The sequence below is a fragment of the Ictalurus punctatus genome, chromosome 15, assembly GCF_001660625.3.
Source record: "Ictalurus punctatus breed USDA103 chromosome 15, Coco_2.0, whole genome shotgun sequence".
Lineage (NCBI taxonomy): Eukaryota > Metazoa > Chordata > Actinopteri > Siluriformes > Ictaluridae > Ictalurus > Ictalurus punctatus.
In genome coordinates, this window is record NC_030430.2 from 7,144,496 (window position 1) to 7,165,000 (window position 20,505).

Genomic DNA, 20,505 nt, shown 5'->3' on the forward strand with positions numbered 1-20,505 from the left:
TAGAGTTGACGCCTTCCTACAGAGTGTAGCTCAGCTAAACCCAAGCTGCCAATCACACCAACCACAGTTCTCTAAAACCGAGCCATCTAACTACTGTGTGGAATATTCCTGTCAAACCAAAGAGAAAAGTAGCCACAAACCCTTCCTGTTTTCCCTCCCTGTCTTCTTGTATATACTTTTGAACAGAATTTGGTGACACTGTGGAAGATTTAAAAGAATTAATTTCACCAGAAGTTGCAATCTCAGGTTGAATGCTGTCTTTCTTTATTTACAGTCATTTGTGACTATGCATTTATGATCTCCAGAAGTAGTGACTGCAAAACCCTGACATCCTTTTCCCCATATCAGACCTATCATTTAGATCCAGCATCTGTGCTCCACCCAGACTTTGCTAGATGACCTGTGGTTGTTTTCTTTCCCCACTCCCCACCAGGCCACTGGTGAGATTTTGGGAACATTGTCAGCAATTTAACCAAGCTGCTGAATATTACCTTATTACACCTATCTGAGACTGAGATTTTTCTTCAAATGGAACAGTATGTGTAGGGTCTTTGGATTCATAATGGTTGTAGCTTTGTAAACACTTCTCTTTTTACATAGAACCTTTAAGCCATCCCAGAAAGCTGTCTGTGAAAAATACGGGTACTAAACGGTACATTTCCTTGTCATTGGGTGGTACACTCAAGCATACACCTTTTGTACCTTTAGTATGTGTCTTTCACCCAGAAAGATACATATTGGTGAAAGATGCATATTAAAGGTACAAAACATAAGGGTACCACCCCATCAACTAGGAAAGGTACAGTTTAGTGCCTTTTTTGAGTGGGCTTTCAGAGAACCCTAAAAGAACCCTTTCTATGTCATGTCAAGGCCTTTATGAAAAGGATTTAAGTAGAACCTTTTTTGGGATGCTAAAACCATTATGCATGCAAAGAACCCTCCAGGAGCATAGCTGATCCATTTTAAGATAAATATAATGATTAAGGAACAAACCAAAGAACCCTTTACAGTGGTAGATGGCAGCCTTTTTCTATGATTGCTATGGCAAGCATCACCTAAGCAGGATAGTTAGGTGGCATGGCATGGCAGCATGTAAGTTTTTGGCAAGGGGTCTTAGGAGTGGAGGTGTGCAACGTTTGTATGCTGTTGTTATCATAGGGAAGCAGTAGGTGTGGGCCGTCAGGAGAAAACTCTTATCTTTATCCTGTTCGCCACACAATGCTTCTTAAGTGCACCCTAATGTGAGAGGTCAAACAAATCGCTTAGCTCAGTGCTTTTCATCTATACTGCTGCACTGTTGGTGAATTCCCTGCTCTCACACACTGGGATCAAGTCATCTGGCCCTGATTCTGTTAGGCCTATATATGTATCAAGGGCCTTAACAAAAGCTTCCTGAAAGATGTGTACGTTTTCTTTTTGGGGGACCCATAATACTACAGAAAGCTGATAAATGAAAGGAAAACATGGTGGTTCTGCTGTGAGCAGCATTTATTTTGCTGGTTTGGGTCCACAGCTCTTGTCTCCTTGTAGGGAAACATCGCTGCAAATTAATACAATGGTCTTCTGACTGGTCACCTTTATACAGTGATCAAGCAATTCTATACAGACAGTCATGCTCTCTTCTAGGATGACCCCTGTCCCCATCTAAAAGGCACTATGCCTCACAAAATAGATTGTCAGAGCAATATCACCCTGCAGTTCTTGCTTGGTTTCCCACTGAAGTGAAGCAAGGTTGAATCTGGCCAGTACCTGGATTGGAGATCTACTGGGGGAAAACTAAGGTTGCTGCTGGAGGTGGTATTAGTGAGACCAGCAGGGTGCACTCAACCTGTGGTCTGTGTAGGGCCTAATGCCCCAGGATAATGACGGGGCTGCTTTTGGATAAGATGTTAAACCAAGGTCCTGACTCTCTGTGCTCACATATTGTAAAAGAGTAGGGTTGTATCCTGCCAATATTCCACCATTGGCCCTTCTCTATCATGCCCCCTTAATTATCCCCATCTCTGAAACTAACTGACTAACTGCATAAAAATGTTGTAAATCGTGATCAATGATGCTTCAGCCTTCACAGTCAACAGATCTACCTAATTAACACTGTTCCAAAATCTCCCATAGGTGTTTGACAGTACTCGCCACCACCTTCAAAACACCAACTGAGGGAATATGTTTTGGAAGAATGGTGCTCATCTCTTCCAGTACATTCACAGAGAATCAAGGCACAGTAAAGTTGATCTGGTGCCTTGTCATGGCCTGACACCTTATGAAGACACTTTATGTTTGATTCGCTTTCATTTATCATTTGTTCCTTTCTAAAGGTTCCAATCAGAGGTCCTTTAGAAAGTTAGAACCATTTACCACTAAAAGAACTTAAGTTCCATTGCAAGAATAGATGGCCACTGCTTTACTGATCAGGGTCTGTTGTTGTCAGAAATGACTAGTGGTTTTTGTTAGTAACCATGTCTAATGGCTCAGATTATGCACAGAAAATGATCAATCTTAACATAGATTTGGTTTGACCTGTGGGGGAAATTTATTAGAGAGGGTTCCAAGTACAACTCATTCAGGATACTAAGATCCATTGAGGAATTTTTTTTTGAGTGCCTTCTATAAGCCCAATGTATCCTCATAATTAGCAACCAACTCATACAGAAAGAGTTTTGCTAATATGGCTACCTATCTTGCTTGAATTGACACTGCTATAAACCAAGATTTATATCGGAGGAACAGGAGAAAGGTGTTCCAGTCAAGTACTTGTAGAAAGGTGGTTCTTTCCTTTAGAAGAGCTACCTGAACTCTGTGTCACACACTTGACCTTTTGCTAATCCTCCTGAGAGCAAGGTGAATGCCTCGGCCTAAACAGAGATGGCTTTTGTGCTCTGAATGCTCTCTAAATGCTCCGGGTAGAACGTGTAAACAGAATTTTTGCTTTATCTGGTGTTGCCCATCCCACAGGTTTCCTGGCCATCATCAACCCTCAGCTTCAATCAATCAGGATGGGGCTTGTCCTTCGCCACCTTACTGAGGATCTGGACACATTCCTTTAGTCATTGCTAAACCTCCCCCACACTGTCCTTAGCAGGCCATTCAGACTCTTACCCCTTATCTAATCGTGTTCTCGTATCCTTTAAGAGAGGCTGATAGAGCCCATATCTCTGCTCTGTAAACAGACTAGTTGTTAGCATTTTTCTCACATGGCGATTGTTTCAAATTGGCAGTGGCAAAGATGAACAGCTAACAGAGTTAGCATCATGGGTGCTAAAATTCTTTCTCTTTGGAATCTTTCTTTCTTTACCTTGGTTCTCTTACCCTTGTTGATGATAGATTCCTTGGACCCACTCAGTTTGGTGCCAAATCTCGTATCTATCTTCACAAACGTCCCTGTGCTAGCTAGCACGTACACAGGCCTACTGCCGCCTACCACGCATACACCCACATTTTTCCACTCTGATTTTTCCAAAACAAGACGCTCTTCATGACGATGCAAGATCTATGCAAAAAAAAAATCTTTTTTGCCTTTTCCGGGTTATGGAGATTGCTGTGCTGCATAGACACGACCCACACAATTAACAACATCACTGGAAAGGAATGGAATGTGGTTTGGAAGCATATCTCAATCAAATGAACATTTGGCCTGCTGGGTTACAGGATTTCAGAGGAGTATTTGAGGATGATTGATGTATCTTGACGATCAGAAAGCAAGCAGCTGGGTCCACTGGGTGTGGAAACCTGTCAGTGGTACCCTGCTGTCCTTCTGAACCCGTGCCGGTCTCTGTGAGGGGAAACAAAGACCAGGCTCACTTAATGAATCTGCCAACAGCTCGTAAAACATTTCTGATGAAGCTTGAGAGATCTGGACTGGGAAAAATAAAGAAAGGGTGTTATATATCACAGGCGGTTTGGTCTAGGTGGCACAACGCTGAATAAGAGTAAGAATGAACTGTATAATGTTGTATAATTGTCCAAAATCAACTCAACTTTTTAAGCACCAATACCTGTGGTATTGGTTGTCTTAAGCTAACCGCTTGCTAATGTTACAGGTCTGGTTTGTTGTGTTACGCCTGTAGTATGCATATTTGAGCTTTAAATAAATCAGAAACCATTTGTAAAGTGTATTTTATACATATTTGTAAAATTCTGCAAGGGCCAGATGCTTGTATACACAAAATGTTTGAGGGCAATATATTTTCTTTCCCAAATTCTGATGGCCCGTGGCTTGTATAACCAAGTCCATCTTCAAGTATTGTTTAATTAGCCTGCCCCAAGCTACTGCCCCAGAGTACAATGTTTTTACCTGGGTCTTCCAAATTATATTTCAATCTACAATCTGCTTCATCCAATCAACATCATGTCTAGCATGATGAGAACACAAGTAGACAAATAGGGTTATCTATTGTATTAGAGAATACCAATTCTGCCGATAAATGCTGTCTATCTAAGGGAGATCTTCCCAAATATGGTGATAGTAACAATAATGCCCACGAGGGTTAAGAGCTGTTCTTGCCCAGTGGCCCAGACTGCTCCCTGGAAGTCCAATCTTCCAGTCACTGGGGCTAAATCTTCGCCTCTAAATTACCACTGTTTATTAAAATTGGCTTTGCTTTAAGAAAACAGATGGGTGGATTTCTTACTATATAAAGACATGTGAAGAGTACATAGTCTGGCACCCTGATCGACTCACTGACGTCTAGACAGTTTTACTGCACGTTCATTTTCCAAGAAGGTAAATCTTTTCCATATGTCCTGAGGAAAAAAACAAGATGTCACTTATTTGGCTTAGCCGAGTATGTGCCTATAGTGTAACGACACATTGAGATGTTTTATTAAAAATTATTATATGATAATTAGCATAAAATTAGCATAATGAATGGTTTGGCAAAAAAATGAGCAGTCAGGGTGGTGGATTATTGCAGATGATGAATTATTTATTTAATTATTATTTGAATGAGAAATTATTTACTGATGATTTGAAGATGACACCAATTTTCAAAATCTATCTCTTTCTCAACAGACATAGATGAATGCTCATTTGACCGCGCATGTGACCACACCTGTGTGAATTCTCCAGGCAGTTTCGAGTGTCAGTGTCACAAAGGCTATGTCCTGTATGGAGTCGCTCACTGTGGAGGTAACTCATTACATTACATTTTTCTCATAAGGCTGTTATATCAATCCAATTCCATCCCACCCAATTCTATCCTATCTCATCTTGTCCCACCCCATCCCACGCCATCCCATCCCACCCAGTCTTATATTGTCCCACTGTATTAAGTGGGAAGTGGTAGCTCAGTGGTGAAGGTGTTGGACTTCTCATCAGAAGGTCATGAGTTCAAATCCTAGCACCCCAAGGTGCCTCTACTGGGCCCTTGAGCAAGGCACTTAACCATCTAATCTATAAATTAGATAAATGTAAGTCGCTCTGGATAAGGGCACCTAGCAAATGCCCTAAACTGTAAAGTACTGTTTTTTCTTCTCTAACACACGTGACCAACAGTCCTTAAATTAGAGTAGTGTAGATATGGCTTGAGATTTGGTCTTGCTATGATGATGACTTGATTTGAACCTTTAGGGTTAGTCTGAATCTGATCTGAGTATGGAAAAGGAAATACATGCCTAGTAGCAGTATTAATATATTGCCGCGTTAAAGAGCTGTTCGCGTCAGAGTTTTGCCATTTCAACAGAAAGACGTGTTGCAGAGTGTGACTGCTTCAGGGCAGGGATACATTCTTGCAATGCAAAACGTGCTGATCTGACACCTAGGATCTGATATCAGGGAAAGTGTTTCAGGGCGATCCAAATAAATTCACCTCTTCAGGTGAGATGCTGCTCGATTGGATTAAGGTCTGGGGATTGACTTGGCCAGATTAAAATAGTCCACTTTTTCCCCTGATGAAGTCCTTTGTTGTGTTGGCAGTGTTGTTGGCAACTGCATGATGTTCCTCCCAATTAGACTGCATATATGTGTCTGTAAACTGACAGACAGAGTGTTTCTGTAGACTTCTGAATTCATTCTGCTGCTACCATCATGAGTTACATCATAAATAAAGATTATCGAGCCTGTTCCAGAAACCCAAACCATGATGCTGATTCGAACATGAGCAGATCCTTTGTTTCTCCACACTTTGGCCATCACTTTGGTAGAAGGTGGAACATTTCTGTCTCATCTCTGTATTCCTTTTGAATTCCAATCTGGCCTTGCCAATCCAATATTTTCAGAGTGGACTGTATGTATATTAACATAGAAATTCTGAAATCACCCTGTTCGTGCCATTCAGAAATAACCACCTAACCACAGTCTTACTGGGTGATGTAACTCTGGAGAGGAGGAATGCGTTCCTGCGGTTCAGAGGAAGGGAGGTGAGGTGCTGATGGAGGCGTCACGATAGAAACACGTGTTTATGGTTGGATTAAGAGTATTTCGAATGGTGACGGTCTCTAATTGCATGTGAATCAGTTACAGAGCGGGTACAGGAAGGCAGGGAGGTGGCCTGGCATGGAGACAGGGCTGCCCAGGCATTGTTAAGATGTTAAGAGACCCTGACGTGATGAATGAGGCTTTCTGCTTTTCTGTCCACACTCGACAAGCCTTTAGATAAGTGGCAGCATTATGGAACACTAGAGGAATGGGTTCTGCTTTCCTATAGGAATCTGTTCAGTTGAGAAAGGGATGCAGATGTAGCAAATATCTGGCATGCAGAATTCACATTTCAGGCTTTTGCAGGTTTGCACCAACTGACCAGAAGCAAGTTCTGGATGCTTGTAAAAAGAACAGAGAGAGCTGCAACTTACCACAATGGTTGAAGTAAGTGCTAGTGCTCAGGAGTTTGCAGCTGATCAGCTGATTGTGTTCTGCTGTCAAAGAAGGTCTGAAAGCCTCATCTAAATTGGGTTGTTAACATTTATTGTCACATACAGTACAGTATAGTGTGGGTTTTTGAAATTTATTTATTTATTTTTTGCATAGCTTGGTAGTAAGCTGTGTTCAGGGTGCAGGGTCTGCCATGAAATGGAGAACCTGGAGCAGAGGGTATTGTTCAAGGGCCAAAGAGTGGCAGCTTGGCAGTGCTGGGGTTTGAGATCATAACCTTATGATCAGTAGCCCAAAACGTAACCACTGATTCAATATTGCACAAACCACTGAGCCACCACTGCCCCACTGCGATAATTACTGACTTCTGAGACCGTCAGAAAGCCAAGCCGTTAACCCACAGCAGCTCAGCTCTTAGATTGGGTTGGAATTGGACGGATTTAAGGGATTAGGATTGGATTAGCTTGGAATGTGTGAGAAGTATGGGATGGTATAGAATAAGATAGGAAATGTAGATTAGGATAGGATTGGAATAGATTGAAATATCACAGCAAGTAACACAGCAGTCAAAAATGAGTGAGTTTCATTTAGATAACCCAGACACAGTGACACAGTAAAGCTGTAACATTGCAATACACTGTCACGATATTATATCACTTAGCCACTCAATCTTTGTCTGGCTCATTGTCTCTGCAAGGTAATTCATGTTAACTAAGTAAAGGAAAAGAATAAACGATCCCCACAAACATCCCGTTCCCTGTCTGCATGAATCAGTTCAGCCTAAGAGGCATGTTCTGGGGGTCTCAGGAGCACGAACAATTGTTGACACAAAAGGTCAATGAAGGTGTCAATCAAACAAGCGTTTTTTTTCTTTCTCTCCTTCTTCCCTCCTTTCTGGTCCTCTGTTCTCTGAGATTAATGAGCGCCTTTAATGCAGAAGGCCAAAAGAGGAAATGCAAAGTCAAAGGTTCTAGTCTGGAGACGGCTCGAATCTGGGGTGAGAGAGAGAGGAGGGGAAAATGGCCCAAAGAAAAGGGAAACCAGACCAGCCTAGCAAAGGAGAGCTTTATTCATTAACGAAATTCAGATTCATTGCTATTCTGTTCCTCTCTGGCTTTAACTAAGAGCAAAGCCTTTGATATGCCTAAAGACTCTTTATGTCTTCTTCTCGGTCTGCCTCTACTTCAAAACCACTTAGTCAAACTCAGCACTCTCTGTCTCTTTCGCTCTTTGTTTTTTATTCAGCTCCCATCTGGTTTGCTGTGTTTTAGAGAGTGATTGTGGTTTTACTTTTTCCCTTTTTGGGGGAAAAAAACGTGCTTAGAGGCACAGATGAGCAAATGGAAGCCAGTGAAAGCACACAAACCTTTGGCCTGGGTTCTGCGAAAGTCCAATCAAGTCAAGGTGGAAAAACAATTACTGACACTGTCAGATTATGCTGGAGAAGATGTTGCCAACCCCCACACCGTATCTTTTTCTCAGATGTTTGTTTGATTAATTTACCTGAAACTGCCTACACTCTTAGAAATCTGAAGGGTTCTTCAGTTGCTGAAATTATCCTTATCAGAAAGTGGTCCACGTAGAACCCTTTTAGGAGAGAACCCTTAAGTAACCAATGAACCCTTAAGGAACCCTCAAAGAAGCCTTTTCTCTGAGTTTGATTTAAAGCTTAGTTTAAACATTCTTTTTCTCATGACACATATAAGACATGTGATTGTACTACAGGCTGACAAAGAGGTCCATGAATAGCAGAGATGCCCATGGACAGCAAAGGGGTACTGGAAAGAGTTGTCCATGAATGACGTAGATGTCTAAGGATCTCCGTAATTGTGCCAGCATGACCTGACTTAAATTGGCCCACAAGATGATGTTCTTATTGGTTCATTTAAAGTCAGTCCTGGTCTGTCATGATCTGGAATTTTGTGGTCCTCATTAGGTTTGTACATCTTATTTATGTTCTGAGAAGATCCAGTAAGTGTTCCATTAATGCTTGGCAAACACATCTTTCGCATATCTTTTTAAATCTCCTATTGCTCATATACCATCTCTTATTCTCTGTAATAAAATGTGAATTTGGACTTTGAAATTATGATTAATGTTGAATCAAAGTTCAGAGCTGGATTTAGAAACGGAGAATTTGGAAAACAGCTCCAGTTTAGAAGCTCAGAACTTGTCTTAGACTGTTAGGAGCAAAAATAGACAATAGTTTTTGCCTCCTCACAGTTATGGACTTCCACAAGTTTGGTCTGGTTGATGCTACATGGTTTAGCATTGTTCCTGCTCTAAAATGTGTTTCAGATCAAACTCATGTTTACAAGGAGCGTGAGTCCTGATGGGGAAATGTTGAAGTGTTCGCTTACATGCTGTGTGTGTTTAGGAAAACTCAGAAATATATTTGCCATTTTATTGGTCAGAGTTTTTGTTTTGTTGTTTTTTTGCATGCAATTACTGCCCTTCTCACATATGAAAGTAAGCAGGGGTCAGCCTGTTCGACACCACTGGAACTTTAACCCCTGCAACTCACAACCTTCTGCTTGAGGGCACAAATCCAAGCACAAAAGGAACAGTTCAGCCAAAAAAAAGTTCTTTTTTTCCGATGAGCTTTTCTGATTTGCTAGCTCCAAAGAACTTTCATTTATTGCCCTTTTTCTTTCCTCTTTTTGAGAATGTTGCTGAGCTCCACAGCTTTACATTAAGGAACTTCCCAAATCATTGACAACAATGTGAAGAGCATGAATAGACATTCACTATATCAGAGTGTCGTGAAGTGTCCTTTGTTTTGATTTTCAGACATCGATGAGTGCAGTATAAACCGTGGTGGCTGTAAGTATTACTGTCTGAACACGCTGGGCAGCTACGAGTGTACGTGCCCACCTGGATACAAACTGCACTGGAACAAGAAGGACTGCATTGGTACGTGTACGACAACACTCACACCTACTGGCCAGTACACACATTACACCAAATACACAGTGTAGATTTCCATGTTTTGCTGGTTACTGTTGTGTAAATAATAATTTGGGGGTTGGGGGGCAGAGAATGTAATTAAATAAAATAGATAATATACATACTTATATACATACTTATATACATACTTATATACATACTTATATATATATATATATATATATATATATATATATATATATATATATATATATATATATATATATATAACGGCTCTGTAGAATCTCCTAGTCATCACTAGAAATGGCCCTAATTTCTACATTATATAAATACATTGTTTAATCAGTTTTAAAGATTGAAGGAAAAACATTTAGAATAATTATCTAACGGTCACTCTTAGGTAAACACCTTTCAACTTTACTAAATCACCCTAGCCTAATTGGATGCTTATAAATTGGTTTCTTGTTCGTTGATGGACTTAAGTGAAGTATTTGTTGTCGCAGAGGTGGTGAAGTGTCCGTCCAACCTGGTGGCGCCAAAAGCAACGCTCTCTTGCAGCAAGACAGGCAAAAAGGAGAGTTGTTCACTGACCTGTGCATCCAAAGCACACTATTTGGCAGGTATATACTGCAGGAACACGTTTACAAGTCTGTTTTTTTGTGTATGTGTGTGTACATGGAATGAGGCTAGATTGTGCTGACAAATAAGGCAAGCACTTACCTTACATTCTGATGTGCTTGTGTTGTCCTGTGGACAACTATGGATGACATTTCTTACCTGATAATACACAAACATTTCAAAGATCACCTCAACAAGGTTAGAACCAAAGGTACAAACTGGCTTAGTCAACAGCAGTGTAAACAAACAGTAGCTAACATGTTTATATTTGGGAATGCCTGGTACGTGTGTAAAAATAACATATTTCTACAGTTTTGGAGTCACTTTTTTACAATGCGTTTAGGTTTAAGAGGGTGTGGTATAACTAATTCTGACTTGTCCGATCTGTAGAGTCTGACAACAGTTACACAGTCAGCTGTGGCGTCCGAGGAAAAAGCCAAAGCAGACTGAACTCCAGCAACAGCCAGAGCTGCATAGGTAAGCGCAATGAAGCAGTACAGCACAGCATGTGAGGATGGCTGGATGGAGGGATGGACTGGATGCATGGATTGATGGAGCATGATTGGAGTCTGATTGGGTGAATAGCAGGATGGAAGAATGGATAGTAGACAGATGCATAGATGGAAGGAACTTGGCTGGATAGATGGATAGGTGAAGGAATAGATGGATAGAGGGTGGGTGGAAAGACGAATGGCTGATTAAGAGATGGATGGATGAAACCTGACTAAATGGACAGATGGATAGATGGATGGATTAATGAATGTGTGAGTAGAATCATCAAAATGATTTAATGTTTGGTAGTGATGAATGTGATTGGATGTTTTGGTAGTGATGAACGTGATTGGATGTTTTGTTAGTGATGAACGTGATTGGATGTTTGGTAGTGATGAATGTTGTGCCAGTGTGAATGTTGTGATTAGTTGTGCCAATGCTGCTTTGGTTTGTCTGTAGAGACTTTGGCTTCTCCAGTGAAGCAGATGGCCTCGTTCCGAATCAAGAACGCGAAATGCCACCTGCACCCCAAACTCAGGGGACGAGCAGAAGATGGAGGCAAGCAGATTGGGCCAGGTGAAAAGGCATAGGTCATAAACTGGGACATTCACAATCACAATATGTATAACATAATAGCAACATGTTGAGTTGTCCATTTTGTGCAGTCCTAGAGTTACATAGACAATGGCTTATTAACTGTTGCTCAGTTTGTTGCCTTTGTAGTGTGTAACATGAGTGTGTGGACTTCAGGTGGTCAGCTCTGCAACAACTGCCAAGTCACCTTCGTCAATCTGAAGTGTGAGTCCTCCAAGAAGAGCAAAATTCGCCACACACGTAACCCGTCTAATAAAGAGGTCACACGCATCACGCTGGAACTGGAGGCAGAGATAAAACCTGGAGACACTACCGGTAAATGTGTACAATTAATAGGAAGTAGAATAAAAGGAAAATAATGGCTTGACACGAAGCAGAGTTACTTTTACCACCCTTAATTGAATATTTACCTACAGCAGTACGTCCCAAAGTGTTTTCCTTGTTTATAGTCACATTTAATGTTGTGAAACCGTCATTCCCTCACCGACCTCCAAACCCTCTGTCATGACAGACTTCTCCTGTGTCAGAAAACAAACTTACAACCTCACCCCTTACTCTTACAAAGCACTCCATCTATATAAGTTAAACAAAAGAGTCCTTAAAGCAAACTTCACCATATCCATAATTACAAGTTTTTATACTCTATGTAGTTGTAACGTCCACTATGAAAGTTTTACTATGGAAACCATAACGTATTATGTTATAGTGGATTAAGAAGAACCTGTGATTTACTTTACAGCAGCACTACTGCCACTCAGAAATAAGAATTCAGGAGCACTGTGTTATAAACTGTTTATCATGCCCATTCATTACAGCAACTGGTTTCGGGAAAAGTAAACAGACGCACTGTCCTCTGAAAAGGTTCATTACACAGTATGTCTGAACTTGCTCTCTATTTTTTTTTTATCCTTTGCTGCCATAGTGCCTACACAAACACTTGGTAGCGTTAATGTACACCTTTTAGCTTTCTAAATAGGAGACAGAAAAGGCAGTCAACTATGTAGTAGCGACATCTACTGTTCAAGATAGGAATTTATATATTTTTAAAATACTTTTTTGAAAGCAGGCCAGCTATACGAATATTTTTTATAAATGTCTCATGTTCCAGTTCAAAATTTCTCTTTGCCGGGTTATGCTCATGTAGGGAGCTGTGATCTGAGCTGTGTGAGGAAACAAATGGAGCAGAAGATGAAGTCTTCCATCAAGGCACTGAAAAAGTCCATCAACCAAGAGAGGTTCCTGATACGTGTGGCCGGTCTCGAGTATGAGGTCGCTCAGAAGGTCACACAGTCTGCTGACAGACAGGAACACTGTGGCCCCGGGAGAGAGCGGGACAGCGGCCGCTGTGGTAAGAGCATCAACATGAAACTGGATTATGAATAACTTTTCACTGGTGGAAAATAATACACAGAGGACAAAGGGGCAAAAAATATGTGCACAAGGTAGGTGTATAATAAACTGGCAACTCAGTGTGTGTGTGTGTGTGTGTGTGTGTGTGTGTGTGTGTGTGTGTGTGTGTGTGTGTATACACAGCTTTCAAGGAAACAGGATGCATTGGAAAAAAAGTCACTTTGCATGTGTATATCAGCAAAGCTGTCTGAGTTGAAATATATATACACGCACACACTGAGCACTCAAAACGGGGAGACAGTGAAACTGTATGGAATCCATTTCTGAAGCTTTACATTAAAAACAGACGAAAAAAAAAGGCTTTCACATAATAATGAGTGATGTAATTGATGATGTTGAAGTCTCACTGTCTCCCCCTCCTGACTGCTCTCTCAGTCAGATGTTTGCCCGGTTCTTATTATCACGGCGAGATGGAGCGCTGTGTGCAGTGTCCTCCCGGAACCTTCCAGGAGCGAGAGGGTCAACTGGCCTGTGACCTTTGCCCTGGAGGAGATCGCCATGGATCGCCGGGCGCCCGTAACATCACTTCCTGCTCAGGTAAGCATGGTCGACCAATCAGCAGTCAGGAGGAGTCCGTTAAGGTGTGTTACATTTTTTTTTCAGTGATTTTTCCATAAAGAGACATCGGTCATATCCTTTAGTGTGCTTAAATAAGTGTTAATGAGTGTACATTTTGCGGGCCAAATAGGAAACCCGTGAAGGCTCTCTGTTGGCTCTGAGCCCAAATAAATTATCAGCGTTAGGCCTACAATACAGCATAAGACTTGACCTAAAGCTTAACAAGCAATGGGTCATGTAAAATTGCTAAAACTCAGGCTTAACCGTGTGTTGTTGTGATTTAAGGTCAGTGTGCACCAGGATATAACTCCAGCGATGGCTTTAAACCATGCCAGCCATGCCCTCGAGGCACATACCAGCCTGACCATGGAAGAACACTCTGCTTCCCTTGTGGAGGTGGCCTCGACACAAAGAGAGAGGGATCCAGCTCCTTCCATGACTGTGAGGTCAAAGGTCAGCCTTGACTTGGTTATTTGGTTATTTTAATGATATACCTATGAAAATGGCACAAAAAGAGTCCAAAGTTTGTATTTTTGTGTATTTGAGTTGATCTCGCTTCCAGTATGTGTACTGACAGTGCAGTAATGTGTCCAGTCAAAAAGTGCAGTTTAAGCACTGCAACAATTTCTGATTATATACATGCCTGTAATAGGGTCAATATCTACACTTACCATTTAACCACAGTCTAAGTACATGTAAAATCTGCACTTATCACGTACCACGTAGCAACATTTATACTTACCATGTAAATCATGTACCACGTAGTATTTATACTTACCATGTAAATCATGTACCACGTAGCATTTATACTTACCATGTAAATCACGAACCACATAACAACATTTATACTTACCATGTAAATCACGTACCATGTACCAACATTTATACTCACCATGTAAATCACGTACCACTTAACATTTATACTTACCATGTAAATCACGTACCACGTAAGGTTTATACATACCATGTAACAATATCCAACAATATCTACATCTACACTTGCCACATAATAAACTGCAACAATATATAACTATCACTACACTTAACACATAACAGTACAACTTATAAAAATGTAGATATTTAACAATAACTATACATACAGTGCTACACTATAGCAATGTAGATTTGTAATAATAACTACATTTACCACGTAAGATTAAAAAAGCTCATTACAATGTAGACGTGTAACAATAACTACACATATGTTTACAATATGTAACATCTCTACACTTACCATGTAACAGTATGTAGCAATGCCATTTCTACAATGTAACAATGAATTCATATGAATTCATAGGGGTGCTAATAATTGTTGCACACCTATATTTAACAAAGATATTATTATTTTCTGATGAACCTGTGTTGTGTTTGCAATCATTTGATATCCATGAGAGCAGAGTATTTTTGTGAATATTTTTTAATAAAAGATCAAAAGGTTAAACAATAAAGACAAATTTTCACAGCCTTCTTTGCTCATATTTACCAAGGGTGCCAATATTAGTGGACGGCACCGTATCTACACTTACTGTGTAAGTAACGCGTAACAATGTAGATACTGTTACAACACTGATTTGCAGCATGATGAATGTGTTTTACTTTGTGTAACAGTGTGTAACGTCTACACTGTAACAATATCTATGTAAGAATGTAAAATCTATATTTTCCATGCACCCTGTTACTCAATAAGCTCAGGTCTTATTGTGCCTGTGGAGCTTTTTCCAAGAATCTAATTTCGCTGTTATCTTTCTTACAATGAGACATGTGTCTGTTTTCTGCAGTGTCCTGTCCTCCGGGACATTACTACAACACCTCCGTGCATCGGTGTATCCGCTGTCCTGTGGGAACATATCAAACGGACTTCAAACAGAATTACTGCATGTCCTGCCCCGGAAACACCACCACAGACTTTGATGGTGCAACCAGTGTGTCTCAGTGCAAGAGTAAGCAGATCCTGTCTGAGTTTAGTTCCAACCCTAACCTGAGCTCTTAAACTGTTCAAAGTAATAAAGCTCTTGCAGATAGCTACCAAGCTATTGGCTTGGTAAGCCCCTGAACTGCATCTTTTGCATGTGTGTTTGTACAGACAGGGAATGCGGAGGTGAAATCGGAGAATATATCGGGTACATCGAGTCTCCAAACTACCCAGGAGATTATCCTGCTAACGTGGACTGCATCTGGACCATCAACCCCCCCAGCAAGCGCAAAATCCTCATTGTCGTGCCAGAGATCTTCCTCCCTTCTGAGGATGACTGTGGAGATGTGCTGGTTATGAGGAAGAACTGTAAGTGGCAAAGAATGGATTTAAAAAAAAGAGAGAGAAACTGAATCAATACCAACAATAACAGAGATAACTCAGGAGATAAATACTGCAATGTCCGGGAAATATTTTATCCCACTTGTACAACAGCAATGATACGACGATGACTTTAAAGAGTGACTCGTGATTATTTTGATCCGTTTATACTCTGTGCATATTTTATCGTGGAATGTCTGTGAAACACGTTAGTAGTACTATTAGTCCAAATAGGGTGTATAAGACAGTATACAGTACTGTATGTAATTATTAAGTACAGTGAGGGAAAAAAGTATTTGATCCCCTGCTGATTTTGTACGTTTGCCCACTGACAAAGAAATGATCAGTCTATAATTTTAATGGTAGATTTATTTGAACAGTGAGAGACAGAATAACAACAAAAAAATCCAGAAAAACGCATGTCAAAAATGTTATAAATTTATTTGCATTTTAATGAGGGAAATAAGTATTTGACCCCTCTGCAAAACATGACTTAGGATTTGGTGGAAAAACCCTTGTTGGCAATCACAGAGGTCAGACGTTTCTTGTAGTTGGCCACCAGGTTTGCACACATCTCAGGAGGGATTTTGTCCCACTCCTCTTTGCAGATCTTCTCCAAATCATTAAGGTTTCGAGGCTGACGTTTGGCAACTCGAACCTTCAGCTCCCTCCACAGATTTTCTATGGGATTAAGGTCTGGAGACTGGCTAGGCCACTCCAGGACCTTAATGTGCTTCTTCTTGAGCCACTCCTTTGTTGCCTTGGCCGTGTGTTTTGGGTCATTGTCATGCTGGAATACCCATCCACGACCCATTTTCAATGCCCTGGCTGAGGGAAGGAGGTTTTCACCCAAGATTTGACGGTACATGGCCCCGTCCATCGTCCCTTTGATGCGGTGAAGTTGTCCTGTCCCCTTAGCAGAAAAAAAACCCCAAAGCATAATGTTTCCATCTCCATGTTTGACGGTGCGGATGGTGTTCTTGGGGTCATAGGCAGCATTCCTCCTCCTCCAAACACGGCGAGTTGAGTTGATGCCAAAGAGCTCCATTTTCGTCTCATCTGACCTCAACACTTTCACCCAGTTGTCCTCTGAATCATTCAGATGTTCATTGGCAGACTTCAGACGGGCATGTATATGTGCTTTCTTGAGCAGCGGACCTTGCAGGCGCTGCAGGATTTCAGTCCTTCACGGCGTAGTGTTTTACCAATTGTTTTCTTGGTGACTATGGTCCCAGCTGCCTTGAGATCATTGTCAAGATCCTCCCGTGTAGTTCTGGGCTGATTCCTCACTGTTCTCATGATCAATGCAACTCCACGAGGTGAGATCTTGCATGGAGCCCCAGGCCGAGGGAGATTGACAGTTCTTTTGTGCTTCTTCCATTTGCGAATAATCGCACCAAATGTTGTCCCCTTCTCACCAAGCTGCTTGGCAATGGTCTTGTAGCCCATTCCAGACTTGTGTAGGTCTACAATCTTGTCCCTGACATCCTTGGAGAGCTCTTTGGTCTTGGCCATGGTGGAGAGTTTGGAATCTGATTGATTGATTGCTTCTGTGGACAGGTGTCTTTTATACAGGTAACAAACTGATATTAGGAGCACTCCCTTTAAGAGTGTGCTCCTAATCTCAGCTCGTCACCTGTATAAAAGACACCTGGGAGCCAGAAATCTTTCTGATTGAGAGAGGGCCAAATACTTATTTCCCTCATTAAAATGCAAATTAATTTATAAAATTTTTGACGTGCGTTTTTCTGGATTTTTTTGTTGTTATTCTGTCTCTCACTGTTCAAATACAACTACCATTAAAATTATAGAATGATCATTTCTTTGTCAGTGGGCAAACGTACAAAATCAGCAGGGGATCAAATACTTTTTTCCCTCACTGTATATGATTTTTGTTACACTCTCCCCCAACACAGGGTCAGTGACCTCCATAACCACGTATGAGACGTGTCAGACGTACGAGAGGCCCATCGCGTTCACGGCTCGTTCACGGCGCCTCTGGATCAATTTCAAATCCAACGACGTGAACAGTGCACGTGGCTTCCACATCCCTTATGTCACATACGACGGTACGCAATCTGATGCGTTCACTCTCACTCATGATCCTGCAGTTTAATAATACACACGTCATCCAAAGCATATGTGTTTATTACTAATTAATAATGTTCTGCTTTAGCTTTTGGGGCCTTATTGTATCCTGTTCCTTATTATTAAATTATTATTTAATTACGATTTTCTTGCAGAATTTTGTACAAAGTAAAAAATAAATGAATAAATTTCCTAGGGTTTGTTGCCTGGAGTAACTTTAACTATTTTGGATGTTGTGATTTTGTTATTATAATTACTTATTAAACTTGTTTAATAACTTGTTTACATTACTTTGAGAAGAACTTGGCTTTTATGGGGTTTTTTTGTGCTAACTAAAATTTTGTGTTCAGATTGTATAATTATATATAAGAATATATGATGTAATATTTCTTAGGGCTCTAAGAAATAATATGTTCAAAATAATGTGTTACTCATTACATTTTGACTTGAATATTGATATTTGACCAAAACTCATTTGAAATTTCCCATTTTCTCTCTGGAGATATAACTCGAGGTATTTCGTTGTGTTTTTCAGAGGACTATGAGCAGCTGGTGGAAGACATTGTGAGAGACGGAAGACTTTACGCCTCGGAAAACCATCAAGAAATCCTAAAGGTTAGAGAAACGTAAATGAAAACGGATAAAGATAAGGTTCAATAACTTTAAGGAACACTATATGCAGATTCCATTGCACGTGGTTTGAATAGATCATGATGTCATTGTGCATTTGCAGACAAAATAGTGACAGGAGGATTATCGGTGAATAAAATTATTCTTGTCCTTATGGATCTCCACACTGTGGCAGTGTGGCTCGGGGGTTAAAGGCTCTGGTTTACTGATCAGAAGGTCAGGAGTTCAAGCCTCAGCACTGCCAAGCTGCCACTCTTGGGCCCTTGAGCAAGGCTCTTAACCCTCAGCTGCTCAGTTCTATAAATGAGATAAATGTAAGTCGTAAATGTAATGTGTCTCTCATCAGGACAAAAAGTTAATCAAGACGCTCTTTGATGTCCTGGCGCACCCGAATAACTACTACAAGTACACGGCTCGGGATTCCAACGAGATGCTGCCACGCTCTTTCATACGGCTCATCAGCAGCAAAGTCTCGGCCTTCCTCCGACCGTACAAGTAGCCGCTGACGCTCCGAGGCTTTACACACTCCGGCCGACTCTGACAACAGGCTTCAGTCTAAAGGATTCAGCACACGCTTTGTTTAAAAATCCAACCAAGGCTTTTGACTTTTACTCGCTTCACTATGCACATTTGGTTTTTAATTTCTGTGCTGTTTATTTTTATCATTCCTTTCCGATAAGAAAAGGGCGATTAGGTGAATAATTGCATCATACGAATAATTGCAGCATATGAGGGTTTGTTTTTGGTTTTTTTGCGCTTTTAGGTCCTGTCTTCGTTACCACTCCGTGTTGTGTTGATGTTTGTCCGGGATATATCAGAGTACACAATGTAGAAGGTATAATATTCCCATGAGCACCGTAATTATTGGGACTGTTTGTCCTGTGGGTTGATTTTAAAGTGTCATGCTTTGATCTGGGCCCTAAATATGGCCTTTTGTTGGTTCACGTGAAGTTTGCCATCTTGTATATGACCAGAACAAGCCGTAAAAGACATACCTCATGCATTTTACAGATCTTTGTGCTCATTGGGATATCGCACGGGATTGGGTTTAGGGATTGCGACGTTGACAGAACGTGCGTCGTTTTGTCGATAAACAAGACATGACGTGTGCATCTGATTCAAGTCGTGGTTTTCTGAAACACGTCACTATAGCGTTTGTATATCCATTGTATTTCCGTCTTTTCCACACTCGCAATCCAACTTTACTTAATATCGTTCGTTCCGTGTCGTCATAGTTCGGCTCTTAGAGCGTCTGTAGTCTTCCTGCCACGCTGTTAAAACAGTACATTCCAGTCTGTCTATTACTAGTTTTCGGGTTCGTATCCGTTGACGACCATATATCGGAGTTAATTTAACAAGGCGTAGAACACGTAGTGCATCGTCGCGAGACTGAAACGGAAGAGTTGTGGTGAGAAACAGTGTTTGATGAGCGGTTCTGCAGAGAATGAGGCTGAGGTGCGTGTTTTTATTTTGTTTTGGATTGTTTTTTTGTTTTGTTTTTTTTGCAGGACGTGCGATTGCTGCTTCTTCGATTAAAAAAAAAAAGTCACTTTAAACCTGCTACGCTAAATTCAAGCCTTTTGACCTTTCCTCCCCGAAGGCACTCAAAGGGAAATTCCACCTGAAAAAAAAGTTCGTTTTTTTCTCTCTCGCAGACCTGTATATAATTTAGCTAACGTTAGGCTACAAATGATTGGAAGTGCATTCTCGCTGGATGTTACTTTCGACCCCTTAAGAGTTCTCACTGGAAGGTGTGGCCTTCACAGGGAGTAGGGCATAGTTGCGCTCTTTGACTTCCGAAACAGATCGTATATGCTGTCTGAAAATCTCCACTGTGAAGAAGATGTAGCGTACGCTACTTTATAATTTTTTTCTTTTATTTTTTTTTTCAGATCACAGAAATGTGTACAATAACAACACAAAGCTTATGTGTCGAATGCTCAATATTCACAGTATGACACATCACATACACACCATAATAATGTATGATGCAGTTTTGTTTGTGGAGTGCACACATCATACACAAACACCAAACACATTATGTGTGCCTTACGAATGTGTTTAACGTTCCCGTCAGTTAAATGGAGAGAGGAGGGGAGGGGAGGGGGAA

At 40.9% G+C, this 20,505-nt stretch overlaps 1 protein-coding gene across 2 annotated transcripts in view; it reads left to right on the forward strand.

The window, feature by feature from the left end:
* Window positions 1-20,312, forward strand: part of scube3 (signal peptide, CUB domain, EGF-like 3) — an 89,047-nt gene extending 68,735 nt beyond the window's left edge. For both annotated transcript variants that reach the window (XM_053686382.1, XM_053686383.1), the window contains 14 exons: window positions 5,009-5,125; window positions 9,596-9,718; window positions 10,216-10,332; window positions 10,721-10,807; window positions 11,282-11,398; window positions 11,573-11,731; window positions 12,561-12,764; window positions 13,202-13,363; window positions 13,670-13,837; window positions 15,163-15,324; window positions 15,468-15,665; window positions 17,594-17,746; window positions 18,301-18,380; window positions 18,742-20,312. In XM_053686382.1, the coding sequence (XP_053542357.1) occupies window positions 5,009-5,125; window positions 9,596-9,718; window positions 10,216-10,332; window positions 10,721-10,807; window positions 11,282-11,398; window positions 11,573-11,731; window positions 12,561-12,764; window positions 13,202-13,363; window positions 13,670-13,837; window positions 15,163-15,324; window positions 15,468-15,665; window positions 17,594-17,746; window positions 18,301-18,380; window positions 18,742-18,894 (2,000 nt within the window). In that variant the 3' untranslated portion in view covers window positions 18,895-20,312. The remainder of the gene's footprint in view (window positions 1-5,008; window positions 5,126-9,595; window positions 9,719-10,215; window positions 10,333-10,720; window positions 10,808-11,281; window positions 11,399-11,572; window positions 11,732-12,560; window positions 12,765-13,201; window positions 13,364-13,669; window positions 13,838-15,162; window positions 15,325-15,467; window positions 15,666-17,593; window positions 17,747-18,300; window positions 18,381-18,741) is intronic.
* The last annotated feature ends 193 nt before the right edge of the window (window positions 20,313-20,505 follow it).